The sequence below is a fragment of the Columba livia genome, chromosome 1 (assembly GCF_036013475.1).
Source record: "Columba livia isolate bColLiv1 breed racing homer chromosome 1, bColLiv1.pat.W.v2, whole genome shotgun sequence".
Classification (NCBI taxonomy): Eukaryota; Metazoa; Chordata; class Aves; order Columbiformes; family Columbidae; genus Columba; species Columba livia.
This window is the reverse complement of record NC_088602.1, coordinates 45,724,896-45,744,215: the sequence shown is the minus strand read 5'-3', so window position 1 is coordinate 45,744,215 and position 19,320 is coordinate 45,724,896. Positions and strand designations below refer to the sequence as shown.

At 39.1% G+C, this 19,320-nt stretch overlaps 1 protein-coding gene across 2 annotated transcripts; it reads left to right on the top strand.

Moving 5' to 3' along the window:
- Nucleotides 1-14,669, top strand: FBXL3 (F-box and leucine rich repeat protein 3). Of its 2 annotated transcripts, none has more exons than XM_065056342.1 (5): nt 1-116; nt 4,151-4,514; nt 6,806-6,928; nt 8,410-8,581; nt 12,716-14,669. In XM_065056342.1, exons 2-5 carry the CDS (start codon nt 4,152-4,154, stop codon nt 13,357-13,359), a joined length of 1,302 nt encoding a protein of 433 aa, XP_064912414.1. In that variant the 5' UTR covers nt 1-116; nt 4,151; the 3' UTR covers nt 13,360-14,669. The 2 variants fall into 2 exon arrangements, with proteins under 2 accessions (XP_064912414.1, XP_064912405.1); XM_065056333.1 differs by having other exon boundaries at nt 10-298.
- Nucleotides 14,670-19,320: the final 4,651 nt, after the last annotated feature.

Sequence of the window (19,320 nt, the reverse complement as noted above, 5' to 3'; positions counted from 1 at the left end):
GCACCCCCCTCCCTCCTCGCTCGTGCCGCCTCCCGCCCGGGTCTGCAGCGCGGGAGCGCGCGAGGGAGGGTGCCCGCCGCCATCTTGGCCGCTTTGCGTCGCTTCCGCTGCTGGAAGTAAACAGAGAGAGGGGTGGGAGGGAAGGGGGCATCGACACGGGTGGGACGGGACGGGACGGCCGGCCGGGCGAAGGAGGCGCTGGGGTCGGCTTCGGCGGAGGGCGCTGATGTGGCCGGAGCGGAAGCGTCAGCGCGGCCCGAGTCCCGGTTAATGCGAAGCGCAGCAGGGGAGCCGCCAGGTGAAGGGACTGGCCGGGGGCGGGCGGCGCGGCGGGACTTGCCTTCTGACCCCGGCTGAGCTGCAGATGCAGGGAGGAGAAGGAGGTCGGAGCGGTGGGGGCGGCAGGGCTTGGGGCTGTCAGAGCCCCGCGGCGCCGCGCTGGGGCTGGGCCGGGAGGAGCCGCGCCCGAGGTGAAGCCTCTCCGGGAGGAGCGGGGCTTAAAACTCACCCTCGGCATCCATACAGTATCGCTGCTTCGCAGCTCTCTCGTAACAACAGTAATACATTGTAAACCTTGCATTGTTTTCAGCAGAGCTGGCTGTTCTTGGCGACTGGGGATTAGGGTTGTGGGGGGGTCACCCCCTCGTTCGGAGTGTTCCTCCCATCAGTGCACGCACTCCTTTTGTTTCAGGAGCAGCCTTACTTGAGGTGTAAGCAACGCAGCGAGCACAGTTACACTTATTCGTGACCAGGCGTTATCAGCAGGGTATAAACAGCCGTGAACGGTTGTTCTGAGTTGTTGGTTGGTTGGGATTTTTGGCTTCTGTTGTGTTCCGGATAAGGTCTGCATCTTCTTCAGCAATAAAAACAGTGTTAAGCGTGTGCTTGGCTCCTCCTCCTACTTGATGACTGAACTATGTGGTTATGGTTGAACGTGACTATATTGCAAACAAGGGGGCGTGTGTTGTGCCCAGATGGGGAGTTCAGAAAGAAGCTATTATAATAGGTTGAGAAATTTCCTTGGAAAATCTTAAGGAGTCAGGCATCCCGATTTTGCACAGCTTTCTGTCCTAGTAGAGTTGTGGGCTGTTCTGGGGGTTGGTTTTGATTTTCTATTTTTTTTTGTTTTGGGGGTGGGGAGGGGAGTGTTGTTTGGGTTTTTTTTGTTTGTTTGGTTGGTTGGTTTGGTTTTATTTTGGGGGGTGTTGGTTGGTTGGTTGGTTTGATTTTTTTCTCCCTTCTGTCAAGATCTTAGATTTTAAAGCAAAGTTGCAGCAATTTAGAAAAAACGATCAACAATAAGCGTGTCCTGAGTATGGTGGAGGGAGTTAAAAGCAAGATTGATGGTTCAAGTGTTGAAGTGATAAACAATCATTGTTTGAAAAATAGCTTGTACCTGTACACTAATACGTAAACATGGAATTTCACACCAGTGTCTTCCTCGATGAAAAGTTATTTCTGTGGGCCTTGGATTTTAAATGGTTAGAGCTTTAGACTATCAGATACATAAAACAAAGTGAACTGAACTGCCTAATTGCATTTGTCTGTTCCTGTATTAAATTTGCAGAAAGCTTTACTCTCTTAAGTGGCATTTTTATATACATAATTTTTAGATTATTCTGCAGACTTTTATAGACAAATATGCATTATTTAAATTTTGTATTTGTTTTATTGTTAGGTATGTTAAGAGGTTGAAACCAGTTATGTTTTTAAAAAGCTATTCCAATAAATGTTGAAGCAAGATAACAAAAATTAGTTGAACAAATTAATTAGAAATTAGATGACAAAACAGTAATATAATTGTTAAAATCAGGTTTTAGTCTTGGGTGTAGGATCAATTATAATATATGTGCTGTATATGTGGATCAACTCTGCTGTACCTGCACAGTAGCCCCTATAATGTGATAAGGGAGAAAATCCAGAACTTGACCCCCTAATGCAGTAATAAAAGTAGCCTACCTATTCTGGAAAACTTAGTCACATACATCCACTTATTAGCAAAAGATGAGGAAGGATCCTGTAGAGGAAGACTTGGAGAGCCCAGTCTAAAAGTTGCCTTGTGTAGTTTTTTGCAGATGAGCAAAAGGTGGCTTTGGAAAGACTTAAAGATATCAAACATGTAACCCCAAATTTGGCAAGTGAATAGCTTGCATATGGTAATTGCTCATTATGACCTAGTTGTTCGAACTATCTGTTTAGCCTGAAGTTTAAACAAATATTGCATTTCAGACTAACTTATTAAAAATAATATTCTTGAACTATGCTTAGCAGTTATCTCAAACACAAACATTATAGGTTTGCAGTGGATTTGCTAATCTATTTCTTGATTTGTTTTTTTAATTATTCAGTTTTCAGAGTTGCAAAATCCAGTTCCTTCATGTTTTTGTTAGTTGCAGTTGGTTCTAAGTCACTATGCAGTTTTCTTGCTTCTCTACCAGTGAGGTTAGTGGCTCAGCAACAGATCACTGTCTCTGGTGTAAAGCTTGTTTCGGCACAGGAGTCGTGTTTTGCTTAGTCTCATAGTCACGATCTGTGAGTCGCAGTAAATAGTTCTCAGGAAGCAATTAGAGATTTTTGCCCAGTAGTGTTTTCACCTTTTGCTTGCCCTAAGGTGCTACTGGGATTGAAAAATGAAGTTGAAAAAAATCAAAAGACAAATTCTGTTCTTCAGTCTTTCATGTTCAGGTTTGTTTACATCATTTGATTAATGGCTTCAGACCTTAAGTGATACTTTGCTTTTGTCATGTGAGTAGGTAGGATTAAAGTGTTTTAAAGATAGGTAAGGAGGTGCTGGTTTTGAGAGAATAATGTATGATGCATTGGATGATAAACAGTATATTTTTTCACTTGTATATCTAGCGTATTACACTTTGTTTTAAAAAGGACTTCTACACTTTTACGTAGTTGCGGTACATAGCAGGGAAACTTAATTGTCTGGGTCCCAAATTAACTTGGCATATGATAATCTTATATGTGTAATTGCATTTGAGTGTTAAACCAGAATTATTTCGCTGTGTATGAAGCCCATGTTTATCTTATAGCAGTCACTGGGGCTGGGAGGTGCTTAGACATATAAAGCCCAGCCCACCTCCGGATTCTCTTAGCTTTTTGGAGACTAGGGTGGGTGTGATGTTGTCTAGTGTGAGGTCTTGTAGATCCTTTAGGACATGATGTGCATCTCATTGAAGTGTTTAAAAGTAAATGGTGTGATGCTAAATTCAATTGTAAGATGGAGTGTACAAAAGAACGCATTTTGATCAAAACCCAGTGCTGGATTTATTTTGGCTGTATGTAGTGGTGAGGTTTTTTTTTTCCTCTTAGGAATGTAATATAAGGTAGAATGTGTGTGTGACCGCTGTCGCAGAAGTATATGCTACTTCTAATGAGTGAACCTTTTGCCTCAGACTTGCTGAATTTAGTATTATTTTGAAGAAGGTTTGCTGACTCTTCTGTAAACTTTTCTTTTATTGAAACTTGCAGACTGTTACTTTCATAATGCTTGTTTGCTAGTTAGTTGGAAAAATGAAAGCACACCAGCATTCTTCATGAAATATGTTTTTAAGGATGCTAATTCAAAATAGGTGCATGTTGAAGTAACCTTTTAAAAATAAATTTTTTAAAAATAAAGGTTCTTCCTGTCTGGGAATAAAAATAGATTGGGCAGACACAACATCTGCAAGATGCAATGCCTACAAACGTGCATACACTCATTATTTACTTTCTTTTACCTTCCACAGTTTCAAATGTTGTTCCTGGTAAATAGGACTGAGGCAGCAATATCAGTGTCAGACTTCACAAAATTGTTCAGAAAATATCTTTCCATTAGTAGGAAAGTAGAGCGATAATCAGCAAAATGGTAAAATAAATTAGGTCCAAAGTCTTCTCAAACACAAAAGTGAAGCACTGGAAGGAGAGTGACTCATAAATGGATTGGCACTGTTAATGATTAAATAAGTAATATTAAAGATATCTGTTCAGATTATGTTATTTTTAGATTACCACTTCAAATTTGTTGTTACTTGGGGTTTTGTCCTTCATGTAGAGAAGAAAAACTGCTTTTTCACCTGTGCAGTTTTCTATTAATATTATTGTTCTCAGCTCTCCTACATTTACAAAATATATACAATTTTTGTTATTATTATTTTTGTAGAATGAAACGAGGAAGGAAAACCAATGAGGCCAACAGCAGCTCATCTGAAGAGACAACTGAGAAAGAATTCAAGAGACACAAGGTCATAGATGAGAAAACTGTAGTTACACAGAGTCCTGACTGGGCAAACCTGCTTCAAGACATTATCCTGCAGGTGTTTCAGTACTTGCCCCTTCTGGATCGTGCTCATGCATCTCAGGTCTGTCGAAGCTGGAACCAGGTGTTTCATATGCCTGATCTCTGGAGGTGTTTTGAGTTTGAACTGAATCAACCAGCTACCTCTTACTTGAGGGCTACACATCCTGAACTCATCAAGCAAATAATAAAGAGGCATTCCAATCATCTGCAGTATGTAAGCTTCAAGGTAGTGTATTTTGGAGGCTTTTTAAAAGTAATCCTATAAAAATAAAAGCATTTGTTAAACTTCGTTCTTTTTTCTTTTTTCCTGCATTTTATTTAGAATGTTTTAAGGAAATATCCCTAATACTTTTGAGGCAGTTTTGATGGTTCATCTGTATAAATATCAAAGCATGAGAACTGTGGTTTAATTAATGTCAGTAACTGAAATATTTGTAAGTAGTGGTTGACAATTGTGATCAAAAGATTTTAACATGCTGAAAAAAACATGACTAAATGTTAGGAAAGGCTTACAGTGTTATTTCTGTGGTTAGGATTGCCAGTTATTTAAAAAGAAATATGCCAGCTCTCAGTGGGGTACGCCTTGTTCTGAGGCCTAGTGTACTGAAGAAATGGATTTTCTAAATGGGCTTATAAACATAGAGGTTATCTGCCAATTAATTTATTTATTTGGATATATTTTCAGGACCAAAACTTGGAATAACAGTTCTGAACATATATTTTAGTTGCCTTAATTCCATTAGCTTGGGATTTTTTTTTTTATTTGGTGCTTCTTTTTTTCTCTTTTCTTGAAGGATCTTAGCTGCTTAGAATTCTGCCTCAGGGGGTGGGCAGATGTACTCCAGTTCCAATACTAGTGTACTTGTGGGTCCCTGCCTCAAAATTAAGTTTGATTAGGATACATAAATCGGGCATTTCCCTGTTTCACATCCTGTAGGGACTTTTATCTAATATTCATGGTTAGAAAACTTCTAGTGCACTAAGAGTGACTTCAGTACTACTAGTAAGCAGCTAGCCATTTTAGTACTGAATTGTATGCGATATTAAACGCATGGCATGTACTCAACACAGCTATATTTCAGTTAACTGAAAAAGTACATGGTATTTGCACAGGATGTGATATCTACTGATTGTACTTGGCTGAGAAATACTGATTGGTCAGAAGTGGCTTTGTTAATGTCATGGAATTATGTTCAGCAGAGGAAAACCTTTAATATTGGCTTACATACCACTGTTTTGGAAGAGTGCTGTGAAACAGTCATGACTATGTATGCATCAGCTATGTGACAAATTTAGAGAGGAAATTACTTTGCACCAAGGTGGACATATGAGTTGTTCTGAGATCTGTCTGTTTTAGTGTAGAATCATCTGCATGTGGGTAGCTGGGGCAGCTCTGCCAGATCATGTGTGTCACTACTGCTTGATGCAATATGAGATGTAAACTGGTTATCACAAGGTTTGCAGGGTTTTATCAGTGTCTGAATAAAGAAAATTTATAGTGGTATTGTAATTGCCTTCCAGTGTCTGTCTCCAGCCTATGTTGCTTTGCACCAAATGTTTCTGAAGGATTTCAGATGCCTTTCACTGGTAGGGTGATATCCATATCATTTCTTGCACGTGCCCCTTCACAGTGTTGCAGAATGTTGCAGGGATAATCACAAGAAAGTGGCTGAAAACTTGGTATTTTTTTATGTAGGCAAGGAAAGATTTGGTTGTTGAAAATGTAAGTTTTTCAGCTTGTTTTCAAGCAGAAAATTAAGATTCATTGGACTTAGGCCAGTTACTGACAAGGTGGTGTGGGTTATGGTAGACTTAAAATTGATGTTTTGATTAAACTTTTCACCATTCCGTAGGTTTGCAAAGTTGTCACGCCTAATGTATGTAAGAGGTTGTTTGTTGAGGGAAATCCACTGGAGGCACATTAAGTGATTCAACTGTGTAATAAGCTGACTAGTGAAGATTTTTTTTTTTTTAGGGTATCCGTTGCACATCTGTTGTGTTATTAATGATGAAGGCCCCATCCTTTAGGTTCATCTGATAATGCACTTAACTCTTCAGCAGCTCTATGTTATGAGCTGAGTCATCGTAAAAGGAATCAGCTTCACACAGTAAACGATTTATACAATTTCCACATTTTTATAAGGAAGAAGGTAGAGAGGAAGTAGGGTAGGCTCTGGACCCAAATGAACCTCCACTTGCTTATTATTTGATGTGGATAAAATGTCTTGGAACAAACTGTTTAGTTGCCTTCTCACCATGCTGAATTTTACCAAAGTATTTAGGAGAGAGGTAAATTTGTAGCAAATTATCTTGGACTTCTGGTATGTACTATTTTGGGAAAAAAAAAAAAATTACATTGGTGCATTCCCAATGAAGTGTTTTGTCGGTTTTTATGACATCACATTTCAGAAGGTAAAGTGGAAAAAAAGTAAAAGTATATCTGCCTTACTCTGCTTTTTCGTAAGGACTGTGTTTGATGCAGTGTTTTCTGAACCAATAAATCTGTTTTGTTTTAAGGTGGACAGTAGCAAGGAGTCTGCAGAAGCAGCTTGTGATATTTTATCGCAGCTTGTGAATTGCTCTCTGAAAACACTTGGGCTGATTTCAACTGCCCGGCCAAGCTTCATGGATTTACCAAAGGTAATTGAGTATGTAAATTTTTCTATAGCAAAGTATGGCAGTTGTTCATACAGTATTTCTATGACTTTATGAAAAGTTTTATTGTAAGAATATGAACCTTTGGTAAGGAAAACTTTATTACTGAACTCTGTTAAAGGGAGGAACTGAGATGATGTGCTAAGATTGATGACTAAGGTTTCACTCATTTTCTGCATCATGTGAGAACGTAGTCCTGACCTTGTTCTTCTAAATCCTCCTGTCTATTGACCTCAATGTAATAGTGAGCAACATGATGCAAGTCAGGAGGCCAAACGATTCATGTCTGTGTAGTTGTGTTGTGGGACTGTGGGAACTCTTTAGGAGGCAATTATAATTGAAAGAGTGGTAGAGTTTTATCCATGGGACTTGCTGTAGGGATTGTGTCAACAATGAGCTGTCTTTAGAAAATAATAAGATCATGATTTTCAATACTTTGTCAGATAGTCATATATCAGATCCTTAGGCAAAGTGCACTGTATTTCTGAAATTTTCTGTCAGATTTTTACCTTGCATGTTTACCAAAAATTAGATTTTGTTAGAAGGCATCTAGTCTAGAAGACAACAAATCTTTTACATGTGCTTCTAAGCAATAATTCCTGCTAGTGAGGTGGAAGTTTACTGTTGCTGAGGAGCAGAAGAGTGGCTGGGGTAGCCTGGGCTGCTTGTTCTATGGCAGTGACATCTCGGATGACTCACAGCCCTAATTCTTGAATCCAGTCCACTTGTATGAGAAGGGACAGATACAACTAGACTATTAGCTGGATCTGAGTGATGTCATTGCTGATGATGGCAACATGGACAACACAGAACTAGGGACAGCCTCAGGAAAGGAAGTAGGCTATAGGATTTACGCAAGGTTAGCTACAGAAGGATTATCAATTATCCTTGGCAGTGATCACAGCCACGTCATGTAGTTCCCTTGAATATGTATTTTTAATCCTTAATTTTCAAAGAGGCTTTCCACATCTTTAACTAGTCTTTGTATGTCTGAACATAGTGAAAACAATCCACAGTGTAAATGTGGTAGAAATACTTTGTCCTTTCAGCTTTTGCGTATTGTTTTATTTCTTAATCTAAATCCTGTTTTAGCTCTCTTGGTTTTCACTGGAGGGATATGTTATTGTCCTATTCAGCTTGCTGAACAATTATTTGTGGTCACTCATGCTATTGTCATATTTAGCCTCAAAGCTTCTAAAATACAGACTTCCTTTTATTGTTCCTAATAGATTCACATGTAGCCTTTAAAACATATATTCAAAAGGAATCAAAATCAACTCTAGGCATAATTTGTCTTTTGACCTTTACCACTCCAATAATTTTGTCACTGGCATATAGGACCAGCAGTGATTTAGTTAGTTAGTTTAATTTTCTAAGACCACTTATGAAACTGTTGTGTAAAGTGTAAAACCATTGAAATTGTATTTCAGATACTACTGTTTCATTTAAACTTTTTTTTTTTCCAGTCTCACTTTATTTCTGCACTGACAGTGGTGTTTGTAAACTCCAAATCCCTCTCTTCACTGAAGATTGACGATACACCAGTAGATGATCCATCTCTCAAAGTGCTGGTGGCTAACAACAGTGACACACTCAAACTGTTGAAAATGAGCAGTTGTCCTCATGTTTCTCCAGCTGGTAAGCCACTGTGTTTTCTTTGATTGTTTGGGGTTTGTTGTTTGTTTGTTTGTGGTGTGTGTGGTTTGTTTTTAATTTATGCCTTAAATTCTGTCTGAAACCATTAAAGCCCCGAAAAAACATGGGTGAGGTAAGAGTGAGCATGAATGCAATATCTACAGCAACTGCCACTGAACAAAATACTAATTCAACTCTTTGTCAGTCCATCCATCTCACCACTTGCCTTGTGACAACTGAGCTACCAATAAAATAGCGTGTGTCCGTTCTGAACAAAAAATGAACCTCTTGTGGAACTTAAAAATGTATGTATTGACTTGATAGTGCACTACTTCTGCAGTGACTATTAAAGTATTCCAGTATAACTAAGCCATTTGGAACTAGAGTTCCTCTTCTGCAGTTCATTATGTGTGGGTTTTGAGTGTTGCAATGTCCTGGATTATGGTTTAGCCTTTCTGAAAGAAAGCAGTTTAATCTTTTGCTGGAGGGGAAGTGCAGGTTAGACTGAGTTGTGCAGTACTTCTGCCGTTACCAAATATACTTCATTAACACTCTAAGTGTGTATGTAGCAAGAATGAAGTCAGCTCGTATCAGAAGGAAAGCATTCAGATTGTTGAAGTTCATAGAATTAACATTTTTGGAAGGTTCATGCAGTGCACAGCAAATTTAAGATTAATTCTCATCCTATCACCTTAGTACTTAACAATTTTTCACTGAGAAGTGGAAGAGGAATGAGATGCTGGCAACTTCGTAAAATTCCTCTTCTGAGGGTAAGTGGAAACATATGTAAAAGTCACCAGCAGGACTCCTAATATCTGTGGAAAATGATTCTGTAGCAGAGACCATGTTCCTGTAGTGATAGCAAACAAAGCACGAACTTAAAACCTTTCACAGTTGTAGCTCTTGAACAAAACATCGTCTTTGGTTTTGTATAAAGAAGTCCTAAAAATGCTGGTTTGTTTTACAGCAGATCTGTCCAGCAATGTGTTCACCAGTGTGTTCACTGGAATGTTACTTCCTTCAAAGTTTTGTAATCATAGATAGGGGGTTGTTAGCTTGAGAGACTGTTTTTCTGAATTAAATTTTGAGAATCCTTGTGTCTGAGAAGTACAGGAGCCATACTACGTTCTTCAGGAGGAACAGGCTGCTTCAGCAGTAATTTTTAGCTATGAAAAGAAAGTAATTCCCAAGAATGCTCAGCAAAAGGCAGGAGAACTTGGTTGCTTAATTTGGGTATGGGTGTGCCCTGTGATGGAGAGAAAAGTGGAACAAACTAAATGAGCCATTATGTGGATACTTGGCTGCAGAGCATGCAGGCTGCAAAAAACGGTACTCTTGAAGGAAAGTGAGAAACTGTGAGCCCTGAGACTTACTTGGATTTTTTTCAAATGGGAATATTATAATTAGCGTGCTGCTATAAATGTGGAAAAACCTCAGTTGAACGAAAAGGGCCATGAGTTATGCAAAACTAATTACTTATCAATGCACTTAAAACAGTAAAACAGGCCTTCAGATTGCAGTTGGGTGGTCGGAAATGCTTGTTACTAGTTCAGTGCTTAAGAAATTTGTTAGTGAATGACAGGGAAGACTAATGCAAGTAGTGCAAGAGAGACTCCACTACTGCAGGAATAAAGAAAAAGGATTCATATGAAACTGTGAATTTCTTACAAAGGATGCTCTAAATAATCCCTAAATTACTGTACAAAGATAAAGAGGCCTGTTTGGGTTTGGGCTGGAGAAACAAAGACAGTTATATATTTCTGATCTTTGTGAGCATATTGGTAGCTTCTTTGATTGCTGTTAACCATATGAACTGTAACTTGCATTAGAACTGCAACAGTACTTCGTAAAAGAAAACAATGGTTATTTTTAAAATCTGCATTGATGTGCTGTTGTTTATTACCTGAAGTGTTAGCTATTGGAACAGAGGGAACTGAAAGCGTTTCTTTAAGGCCTGTGTTTCTGCTCTGCTTTGAGGGTAGGGTTGTTTCCCTTTGAATGGGGAGGTAGGAGAGAATGGTGGATGTGGGGTGTGTCTGCATCAGCAGTTTAGTTGAGGATTTTTATTTTTTTTTTTAGTCCAAATCTGTGCTGCATGATAGCAGAGCGATTTACCCCTCCGTGTCACAAAGGTTTAGGTAGTGCCTGGGGATGTTCTGTGAACAGCACAGGCTCCAGGCAGGCTCTCCAATAACTGTTTACACTGTATTCATTGTCAGTTCTATATGCAGGATACGTTATTTAATTGACAGTATGTGATGTGGATATCCAGTCTTAGACCTATAAAAAAACGCAGCAAGTTGAACCCCTGTTCTTCCCTTGTTGTGTTGCACTAGTCAATAATGTACCCTCACAGTTAACAAAGATTATCTGTTGAAGAATGGCAGTCTGGACAACAAGCTGGTTTGGATGCTAAATTTGTAGCAAGTTGTTTTCTGAAACTGTGTGGTGATGAAACAAAAGCATCAATCTTGAAACTCTCTTTAAAATATTTAATGTGTCAACAGACCTAGTTATTGTGGAGCAGCGTGCCTGAGTTTGCGTAAAGGGAGTGGTCATAATATGTGTTGCAGGAGTGGAGTATTGCTGTAAGAATAACTGTTATGATTTAAGGACTGGAAATGATCTCTGGAATGTGTAGAAGGTACACAACAACTGGATTTTCACTTCGTCTTGGATGCCATCCCCTGCCCCCTGAATGAAACAAGGAGAATGCTTATAAACTGTTTTTACAGGAAACAGTTGCAATAGGAGTTGGGTTAAAATTCTGTTTACCTAAATACTGGGGTTTTTTTATTCATCTGACAGACTTTTTATATTTGAAATTACAGTATTTGATATTGTTAGAAGGGCCTGTGTTCTTGAAGATCCTCAGGTGGAAAATAAATACTTTTTTAGTGTATATATTCATGCAATATTTTTACAGGGTTGTGGGGTTTTTTTTGAGAAGGTGTTTTTAGGCTCTGTATAGGCTTCTAAGTTTAATAACTGCATCTTAGTATCACTGCTGTCTTTCTGTATTTATTCCCACTGTGTCAGAGCTGTGGTGTATTGAGCTCAGGTTTTTCAGTTTTATATTAGATACTACATTCTCATCTCCTTTATTAATGGAAAGACTGTATCCTGAATTTCACACAGTTTTCTGGGTCACATGAAAATACAGAGGCCTGTGTGCTTTTTGATTTTTGGGGTGTTTTTTGTTTGTTTGTGGGTCATTGTTGTGGTTGGGTTTTGTTGTTGTGGTTGGGTTTTGTTGTTGTGGTTGGGTTTTGTTGTTGTGGTTGGGTTTTGTTGTTGTGGTTGGGTTTTGTTGTGTGTGTGTTTTGTCTTTTTTTTTTTTTAAGTACTGTTAGCAGTATAGTACCATGGCTTGTAGCTGCAAATATGATGAGTGGAAACCTTACAGACTGAACTGAATTATTTTTGTTAATGTCTTTGTCTTCTGTGAGCAGCAGGTTATATTGATTCATTAAATGGAGAGTCTGAAACTAGCTGTTCTAGGAGTTACTACTTCCAGTTTTTACTGTTTCACTCTGTTTTGCTGTTGCTTTTCCAAATTTCAATATTTACACTTCACTAGAAAGAACAAATACTGACAGCAGCAAGTTCTGTATTTAATTAAAATCTAGCATTCATTTGATGTTTGCCTTCCTCAGGTGACAGAACAGCAGAGGAGGACAGCAGTTCTTCTAGACCAAGCTAGGGAAATACTTTTATTATGAGTAAGCCCCTTTTAGAAACATGAAGTTAAGTATACATGCTCTTACAACAGGGCAGAACAGTCAGAGTATGCTATTTATATATTTGTCACGTGAGAATCAACTCCCACAGGAAAGTATACAATGCAATGTGTTAACTTCTTTATGTTTCCCTAGCAAAATAGCGATGTTGTTGCATAGTGCACCTATGGGGTAAGATACATATACAAAGAAGTCACAAGACCATGCTTATGTGAAAAAGATTCATGTTCTGGTTTCCCAGTACGATTTTATTTTGAAATTAGGTCTTGATTGCATGTTGAAATACATGGTCTTTGCACCCTCTTGACACACAAAACAAACTCACTCTTAACGTTTCTTGTTCAGTTACTAGTATATGTATCTGTGTAATCCTTTACATACTGTTCTCTTTTCCCAGGTATCCTTTGCGTGGCTGACCAGTGTCATGGTTTACGTGAATTGGCGCTGAACTACCACCTGCTGAGCGATGAGCTTCTGCTTGCTTTGTCTTCTGAGAAACATGTCAGGTTAGAACACTTGCGCATCGATGTTGTCAGTGAAAATCCTGGACAGACTCAGTTCCACACAATTCAGAAGAGCAGCTGGGACGCTTTCATCAAGCACTCTCCTAAAGTAAATTTAGTAATGTATTTTTTCTTGTACGAAGAAGAGTTTGACCCGTTCTTTCGTTACGAAATACCTGTCACTCACCTGTACTTTGGAAGATCGGTAAGCAAAGACGTACTTGGCCGCGTTGGGATGACTTGTCCTCGGCTAGTTGAACTGGTGGTGTGCGCCAATGGATTGCGGCCGCTGGATGAGGAGCTGATCCGTATTGCGGAACGTTGCAAGTATCTGTCAGCCGTTGGCCTAGGAGAGTGTGAAGTCTCTTGCAGTGCCTTTGTTGAGTTTGTGAAGATGTGTGGCGGTCGTCTCTCTCAGCTTTCTATTATGGAGGAAGTTTTGATTCCTGATCAGAAATACAGCTTAGAACAGATTCATTGGGAAGTTTCAAAGCATCTTGGTAGAGTCTGGTTCCCAGACATGATGCCCACGTGGTAAAGTCCTTAAAAGACTTCCGGGCGGATGGAATAGCACCTTAAACTCAAGCTGACCATATTGCAATTTACTGTATTCGCTTATTTAATACTACAGTTTTTACTGTAATTTACTTCATTGTTTGATTAGAAAATTAATTTTTCATTCCAAAACAATTTATGAACTCCAGAGTCAAAAATAGAAATAGCTCCAAAACCCATTTTCATCCATGCACAAATCTGTTTTTTATTCTAGATTTGTTCTTTTTCATTAACCGTGACCTCAGACTTTTATGGAAATAAAAAATGTATTTAAAATATTGAATTGTACCTGCAAAATATCAGTTTTAATATGCTGTCCTTCTTTAACTTAGATACTGGTATTGAACACAATCAGATTTGGTCTTAAAAAACAAAACCCCACTGAAATGGCATGCTGCTGTTGCAGACTGTAGCATTTCTAAATCCAGCCACTTAGAAGGCCAGATTAAAAGGAGTATTTAGTAGGCTGTGAAATATACACATTCTTGTATATAAAAGGCAAGAGCAATATGCAACAATAGTAATATTTTAATTGTCTAAACTCTAAGTTTACTACCTTATTGAACAGACTATTAGATTCATCTAAAATGTATTACAGTGCAAAGAAATAGTAGTGCAAGCTATCAAAAGTGTGGGGGTTTTTTGTTTTGTTTTGTTTTTTCTTTTGTCCTCTCTATGCGTTTTAACGTAGTTTGCTTATGGGGTTTCAGGTCTGCATCTAAACCTGTTTTAAGGTATTTTATGTCTAGCTCAGGAAGCGAAAGCATTCTGGGGAAAAATGTAGATACGTTGTATTTAAAAACACATTGGAGCTAATGAGCTTTTCTTGCACGTTAACCAGTTTTGCAGCATACTGTTAGATGGAATAATGTATAGGTAATTAAATGAACCCTGCAGTGCTAAATGTGATGACATGCATGTGAGCAGTGTGAGACAAGAAAGTTAAAATCTGAATGGTGAGCAAGAACCTTTTAACAAAAATCTTAGGCCTTTTGGCTGCTTTCAATTTGAGAGAAATGACATTGTAACAGTTGCTTAAGCTGTATAAACTAATTGTATAGTGTAAATCTGTTTCAGAAATGTTTATGTATAAAGTGAATGTTTGATAGATGATCATTTTGTATACCTTTACTTCAGCTAGTTGAATCATTTCATAATATTTAAAAACCTAAAAGTAGTTAACTTGCGTGAAGTAGAGCAATAGACAAAAATTTGTTTTGAATATTTGGTAAATCAGTTTTATTAAAGAAAGTTTTTTGTCTGTAGGTGGTGTAGGCAACATTTTGCCTGTGATCTGGATGTGGCTTGTGGTTTCATTTTTTACCGCCAACGTTATTTTCTTTTACATTATTGATCAGTAACACTAAAGCGTTCATGCGACTGCTGAATGTGTTGGAAAGGTGCGGTCAGCCACCAGCAAGGCAGAGCTGTGCCAGCTGTGGGCTGTGCTGCACTTACCTGGTGGCCGCTTCTCACCTGAGCTGTTCAGCTAGTGCTGGTAATATAAGTAGATTTTCTTCATTTCTGATTTCAGTAATGTTTCTCCAAATGTATAGTTTAAGTGTAATACACTTATGAGCGTATTTAAGTTCATAACTATATTTTGAGAAAACATTGCTCAGTGGACTGGACATCTTTATTGGGGAGCTGTATGTTTCTGTAGAGCTTTAAAATTGAAATACGCAATTTTTTTTGTATTAGAATTTGTTAAATTAATGTAATACTATCATTTGCTTTTATTTGTATAAAAGGTGTCAATATACTTAGTCCGTAAAAGTAAAAAAGCTCAGTGTTTTTTATATTCTGACTCTTGGAATTGCCTGCATGGTAAAGGTGGAGTAATACTACTAAGGTGGAGTAACACTACTAATCTCATGAAGAGGACCTGTTTTCACTAAACTAATGTGTGAAGTAATATCATTAGTAATGCAGCTAAAACCTCTTTGGACCCTGACGGCTGGTGTCCTGACGTTGGCAAGGTAAGTTGTTCTGTTGCTCGCCGCTGTGGTGGTGGCAATAACCAAAAAGCAAGATGCAACCAAAGTACCCGAGTTCCCTCGATGCTGGAGTTAAGGCTTTGAGGCTCAGCGTTCTGCTGCTCAGAGAGACCTCTGTCAGGTGCCAAGGTGGGGAACATGTTAGTAGTTGAAGGCTTTATGCGTGGTTTTAGTGGAACTGCTCTGTTGTCTTGCATAGACTTTAAGAAGTCTTTCATAGATGCAACACAGTATTTTAACAATTATCATAATGTTCTAAGGATAAGAAAACCACTTGAAAGCAGTTGTCTCTCTCTTCCTCTGAAGGTCTGCAGTTTTTTTACACCAATTACAGCATCCTTAGCTCAGATAATTTGGCTATAAAACAAACTTCCCAGGCAAGCCTATATTCTATGTATCTTCAGGAAAAGTCGCAATGATCCTTTTTAGTAAGTCTCGTACAGTTCTTATTTTGCCTTCTACATGTTGGAAAAAATCCGTGTAATCCATGATATGAGTAGTAATGCATACCACAGACTATCATGAAGTTTACTAGAAACATAAACACAGGTGTCTTGTTTTCAGAAGAAGATAACACAGTTTTGTGTAGGAGTTGTTGATGTGTGCAGTGGTAAATCTCATCTCTGAACACAAGTGGTACCTCACTTCTGTGTTTGGATATAAAATTACCCCTGAAAGCTGTTGATGCTGAACAGCTGGGGTAATCCTGGCCAGCTGTGCAAGCTCACAATAAGACATTGTATCAAAAGTGGAAAGTTGAGTAATTTAAGAGCAGCTGTTTATAGTTTCCTGCGATTTACCTAAAGCTACAAACTTGTTTAAGTGGGTTTGGGTTGGTTTTTTTTGAGGTATTTTTAGGCAGAAACTTTCACTAATAATGTACAAACTGATCTAACTACATAGGTATAAATTAGCTGTATCTTTTCAATTGTGGTTTGATGTGCACCAAGTTAATTTCCTGTGTATGTAAAGCTGGGTTCATCTTGGCCTCTATATTTGTAGTAGGCCCAACTACAACCTGAACTTTGTTATGTTACTTCAGAGAGATCTGTCTTGATCTTTGGCTGGTCTAGTTGGTTGCACACAGAATGGCAAGAGTTAAGTGGTGCTGCTGCTGTACCTAAAACCGGAGCATTGATTTAATGAGGAAATCTGTGAAATCTTAAAGGGACTCAGAACTTCAGACTACAAACTGTGAATTAATTTTTCTAAAATACAGGTACTGTAGAAACTAGTTCCTTGGAGATACGATTGAACTTGAATAGTATCAAAACTAGGACAGTGAAACCACAATTAGCCTTAGATTAACCTTCATCTGTTCATCCTTTCTGTTGGGTTTTTCTTCTTACTGGTGGTTGTAGTTCATGTGCTTTGAAACGGAGACTGTGGTGTGCTTTCTGCTCTGTCATCCACCTCAGCTTTTGTAAGATGGCATTTCCTTGCAAGATGTTGAGAAACTGTGACAGTTTTGGACCTTTCAGAGGAAAATACCTGTTCCTTTCAGTCTTGCAGCATGATAGAAAACTCATAGTTTCCCATTTTAGCACAATCCTGCACAAAGATCAGCTGTCATTTTTTGTTATGTGAGGAAAGAGAAATATTCTTGTGATTCCTTGTATTGTACTTTATATGTTGTATCATCTTGGTATGGATAGAATATAAAGAACTCTGTAATCTGGACTTCAGTCAACAAGCAGGCGAGAAGGCAGTCTGGATGTCAAAACCTGATTTAAACATTAGTAAGGCAAGAACTTTGGAGGTAGCATACCAGGTTTGCTGCTTTATCCCCTAGGAGCAAGATTTAAGAGAGAAAGCGCTGTCCCTGAAACCCTCCCCCAAACAAAGGCTGGAAGGGAGAAAGGAGGAAAAGGGTTGATTTCCTAATTCTGTAGCTGGAATCTCACATTAACAGAGAATCTGGGTTGGAAGTCCTGTTAGACCTACCTGCTGGCTGGCTCCTTTCTCCCCCTGGAGGCTGGGGCACCCAAAAGCTTTTCTCTGCACTCTGGAACAGCCTGGATGCAGCAGGAAGGAGGAAGGCTTTACAACAGTCCCTTCTCCCATGGCCTGCAGCATCAAGCCCTTCACGGGCTCTTGAATCTTAACAGTGGCATGAGCCCTCCAAGTTAGATTGTTTCACGTTACGCTGTTTAATAGCCTTTTTTTTTATTATGTTACAGTAGATGGCATGGCATCAATTGGAACATTCCTTACAGGAGTCTCAGTCATCATAATAGCTTTTAATCACAGAACCCCAATGACTGGGTCTACTATTAATACTAAACTTGAACTGTGACATTGCAAATAATGATTTTTTTGCGGCCTCATCTGGAGCACTGTGTGCAGTTCCGGGCGCCACAGGATAAAAAAGATAAAGCTACTGGAGAGTGTCCAGAAGAGGGCCATGACATTGGTGAAGGGTTTGGAGGGGAAGCCGTATGAGGAGCAGCTAAAGTCACTTGGTCTGTTCAGCTTGGAGGAAATTGAGGGGAGACCTCATGGCAGCTACAGCTTCCTCACAAGGGGAGGAGGAGGGGCAAGCGCTGATCTCTTCTCTCTGGTGACGTACAATAGAACCTGAGGGAATGTCAGGAAGATGTGCCAGTGGGGTTTCGGTTGGACATGAGGAAAATGTTCTTCCCCCAGAGGGTGGTGCAGCACTGGAACAGGCTCCCCAAGGAGGTGTCACAGCCCCAAGCCTGACAGTGTTCAAAAAGCAATTGGACAATGCCCTCGGACACATGGCGTGAATTTTGGGTTTGTCACATGTAGGGACAGGAGTTGGACTTGATGATCCTTGGGTCCCTTCCAACTCAGGACATTCTGTGAGGCAATAGTTTTAGTTCTATCAGTTCTCCCCAGGCTGAAAACATGATGGCTGGTGAAGTCTCTTTTCATTATATAATTTTGCTAATTTGCAATCAGCAGCTGATGGTAGGGGGGGTTTTATGCTCTAGATTTACAGTTTAGACTCCATTGTAAGTGGAAGAGCACAAGCCTTCTCCAGTTAGATGTTGCTAACACTCGCTTTTTAAGTGACAAAAGTGTAATCTTTATGGATCTATTCTGGGCTTGTCTAAATTTCCCAGAAGTAGCCTACGCATCACCTCGGTGTTACTTTGGATCTGTCTCTATAGGCCTAATTCAAGGATTCTGGATTCTGCCTACAAGAGAGCACTGCGCTTGCTAACTGCCATCTAAATGTTAGTGAAACTATTAATATTTTCAGTGTGATAATTAGTCAACTTCAACAACTGCACCTCTTACAGAAATGCAGTTGGTGCCAGTGGAGTTTATTTCCGTCTGGCTGTGCGTTCAGTCTGAACAGTTGGCTCCTTGTTCAGAACCTGAGAACACAATACTTGAGAAAATCAAAGAAAGTGAAGATTGCTCTCTTCAAATGTTGTGCCTATGGAAGGAATAAACAGTGGCCTCAGAAGGAACTGTCAAGTTAAAAAATGACAACTACTACATTGATAATTTGTACCTTAATACTGAGGTTAGAGTTCCTCTTCTTTTCAGAGCAAGATGCAGGTTTGCATACACACATGGCTGCATAAAGGATGATCATCAGTATGATCTACTGCTGGATATACTCACAGATTTTTGTCTTAAATACTTGGGGTTTTTAATACTTCTGACTGGAAGGGATGCAGTGTCCTTGACAAATAACTTGTCTTCATCTTTTTTTTGTTGCCTGAAATTTACCTCATCTAACTTGCAACTAATACATGCCAGGATGTAACTTGTTGTCCTTGAAGTGGCTCCCTATGCCATCCGGAGTATTGAACACGCTAAATTAAGTAGAATGTACAGATTAAATTGGGAAAGTGAGAGGGGCTGTTATCTAGTTACAAAAAGCCAGGGATATAAACTTGTACTGACAGAACCATATTACATTTGACCACAGCCATGAAAAGCTATCACTTCTTTCATATAGACATCAA

Bases quoted from the DNA above. Each gene is read 5' to 3' on its own strand.
- FBXL3 (XM_065056342.1), top strand. From the start codon at position 4,152: ATGAAACGAGGAAGGAAAACCAATGAGGCCAACAGCAGCTCATCTGAA. The intron at 4,515-6,805 runs GTAGTGTATTTT...TTTTGTTTTAAG, and splicing joins TGCAGTATGTAAGCTTCAAG to GTGGACAGTAGCAAGGAGTC. The intron at 8,582-12,715 runs GTAAGCCACTGT...CTCTTTTCCCAG, and splicing joins TCCTCATGTTTCTCCAGCTG to GTATCCTTTGCGTGGCTGAC.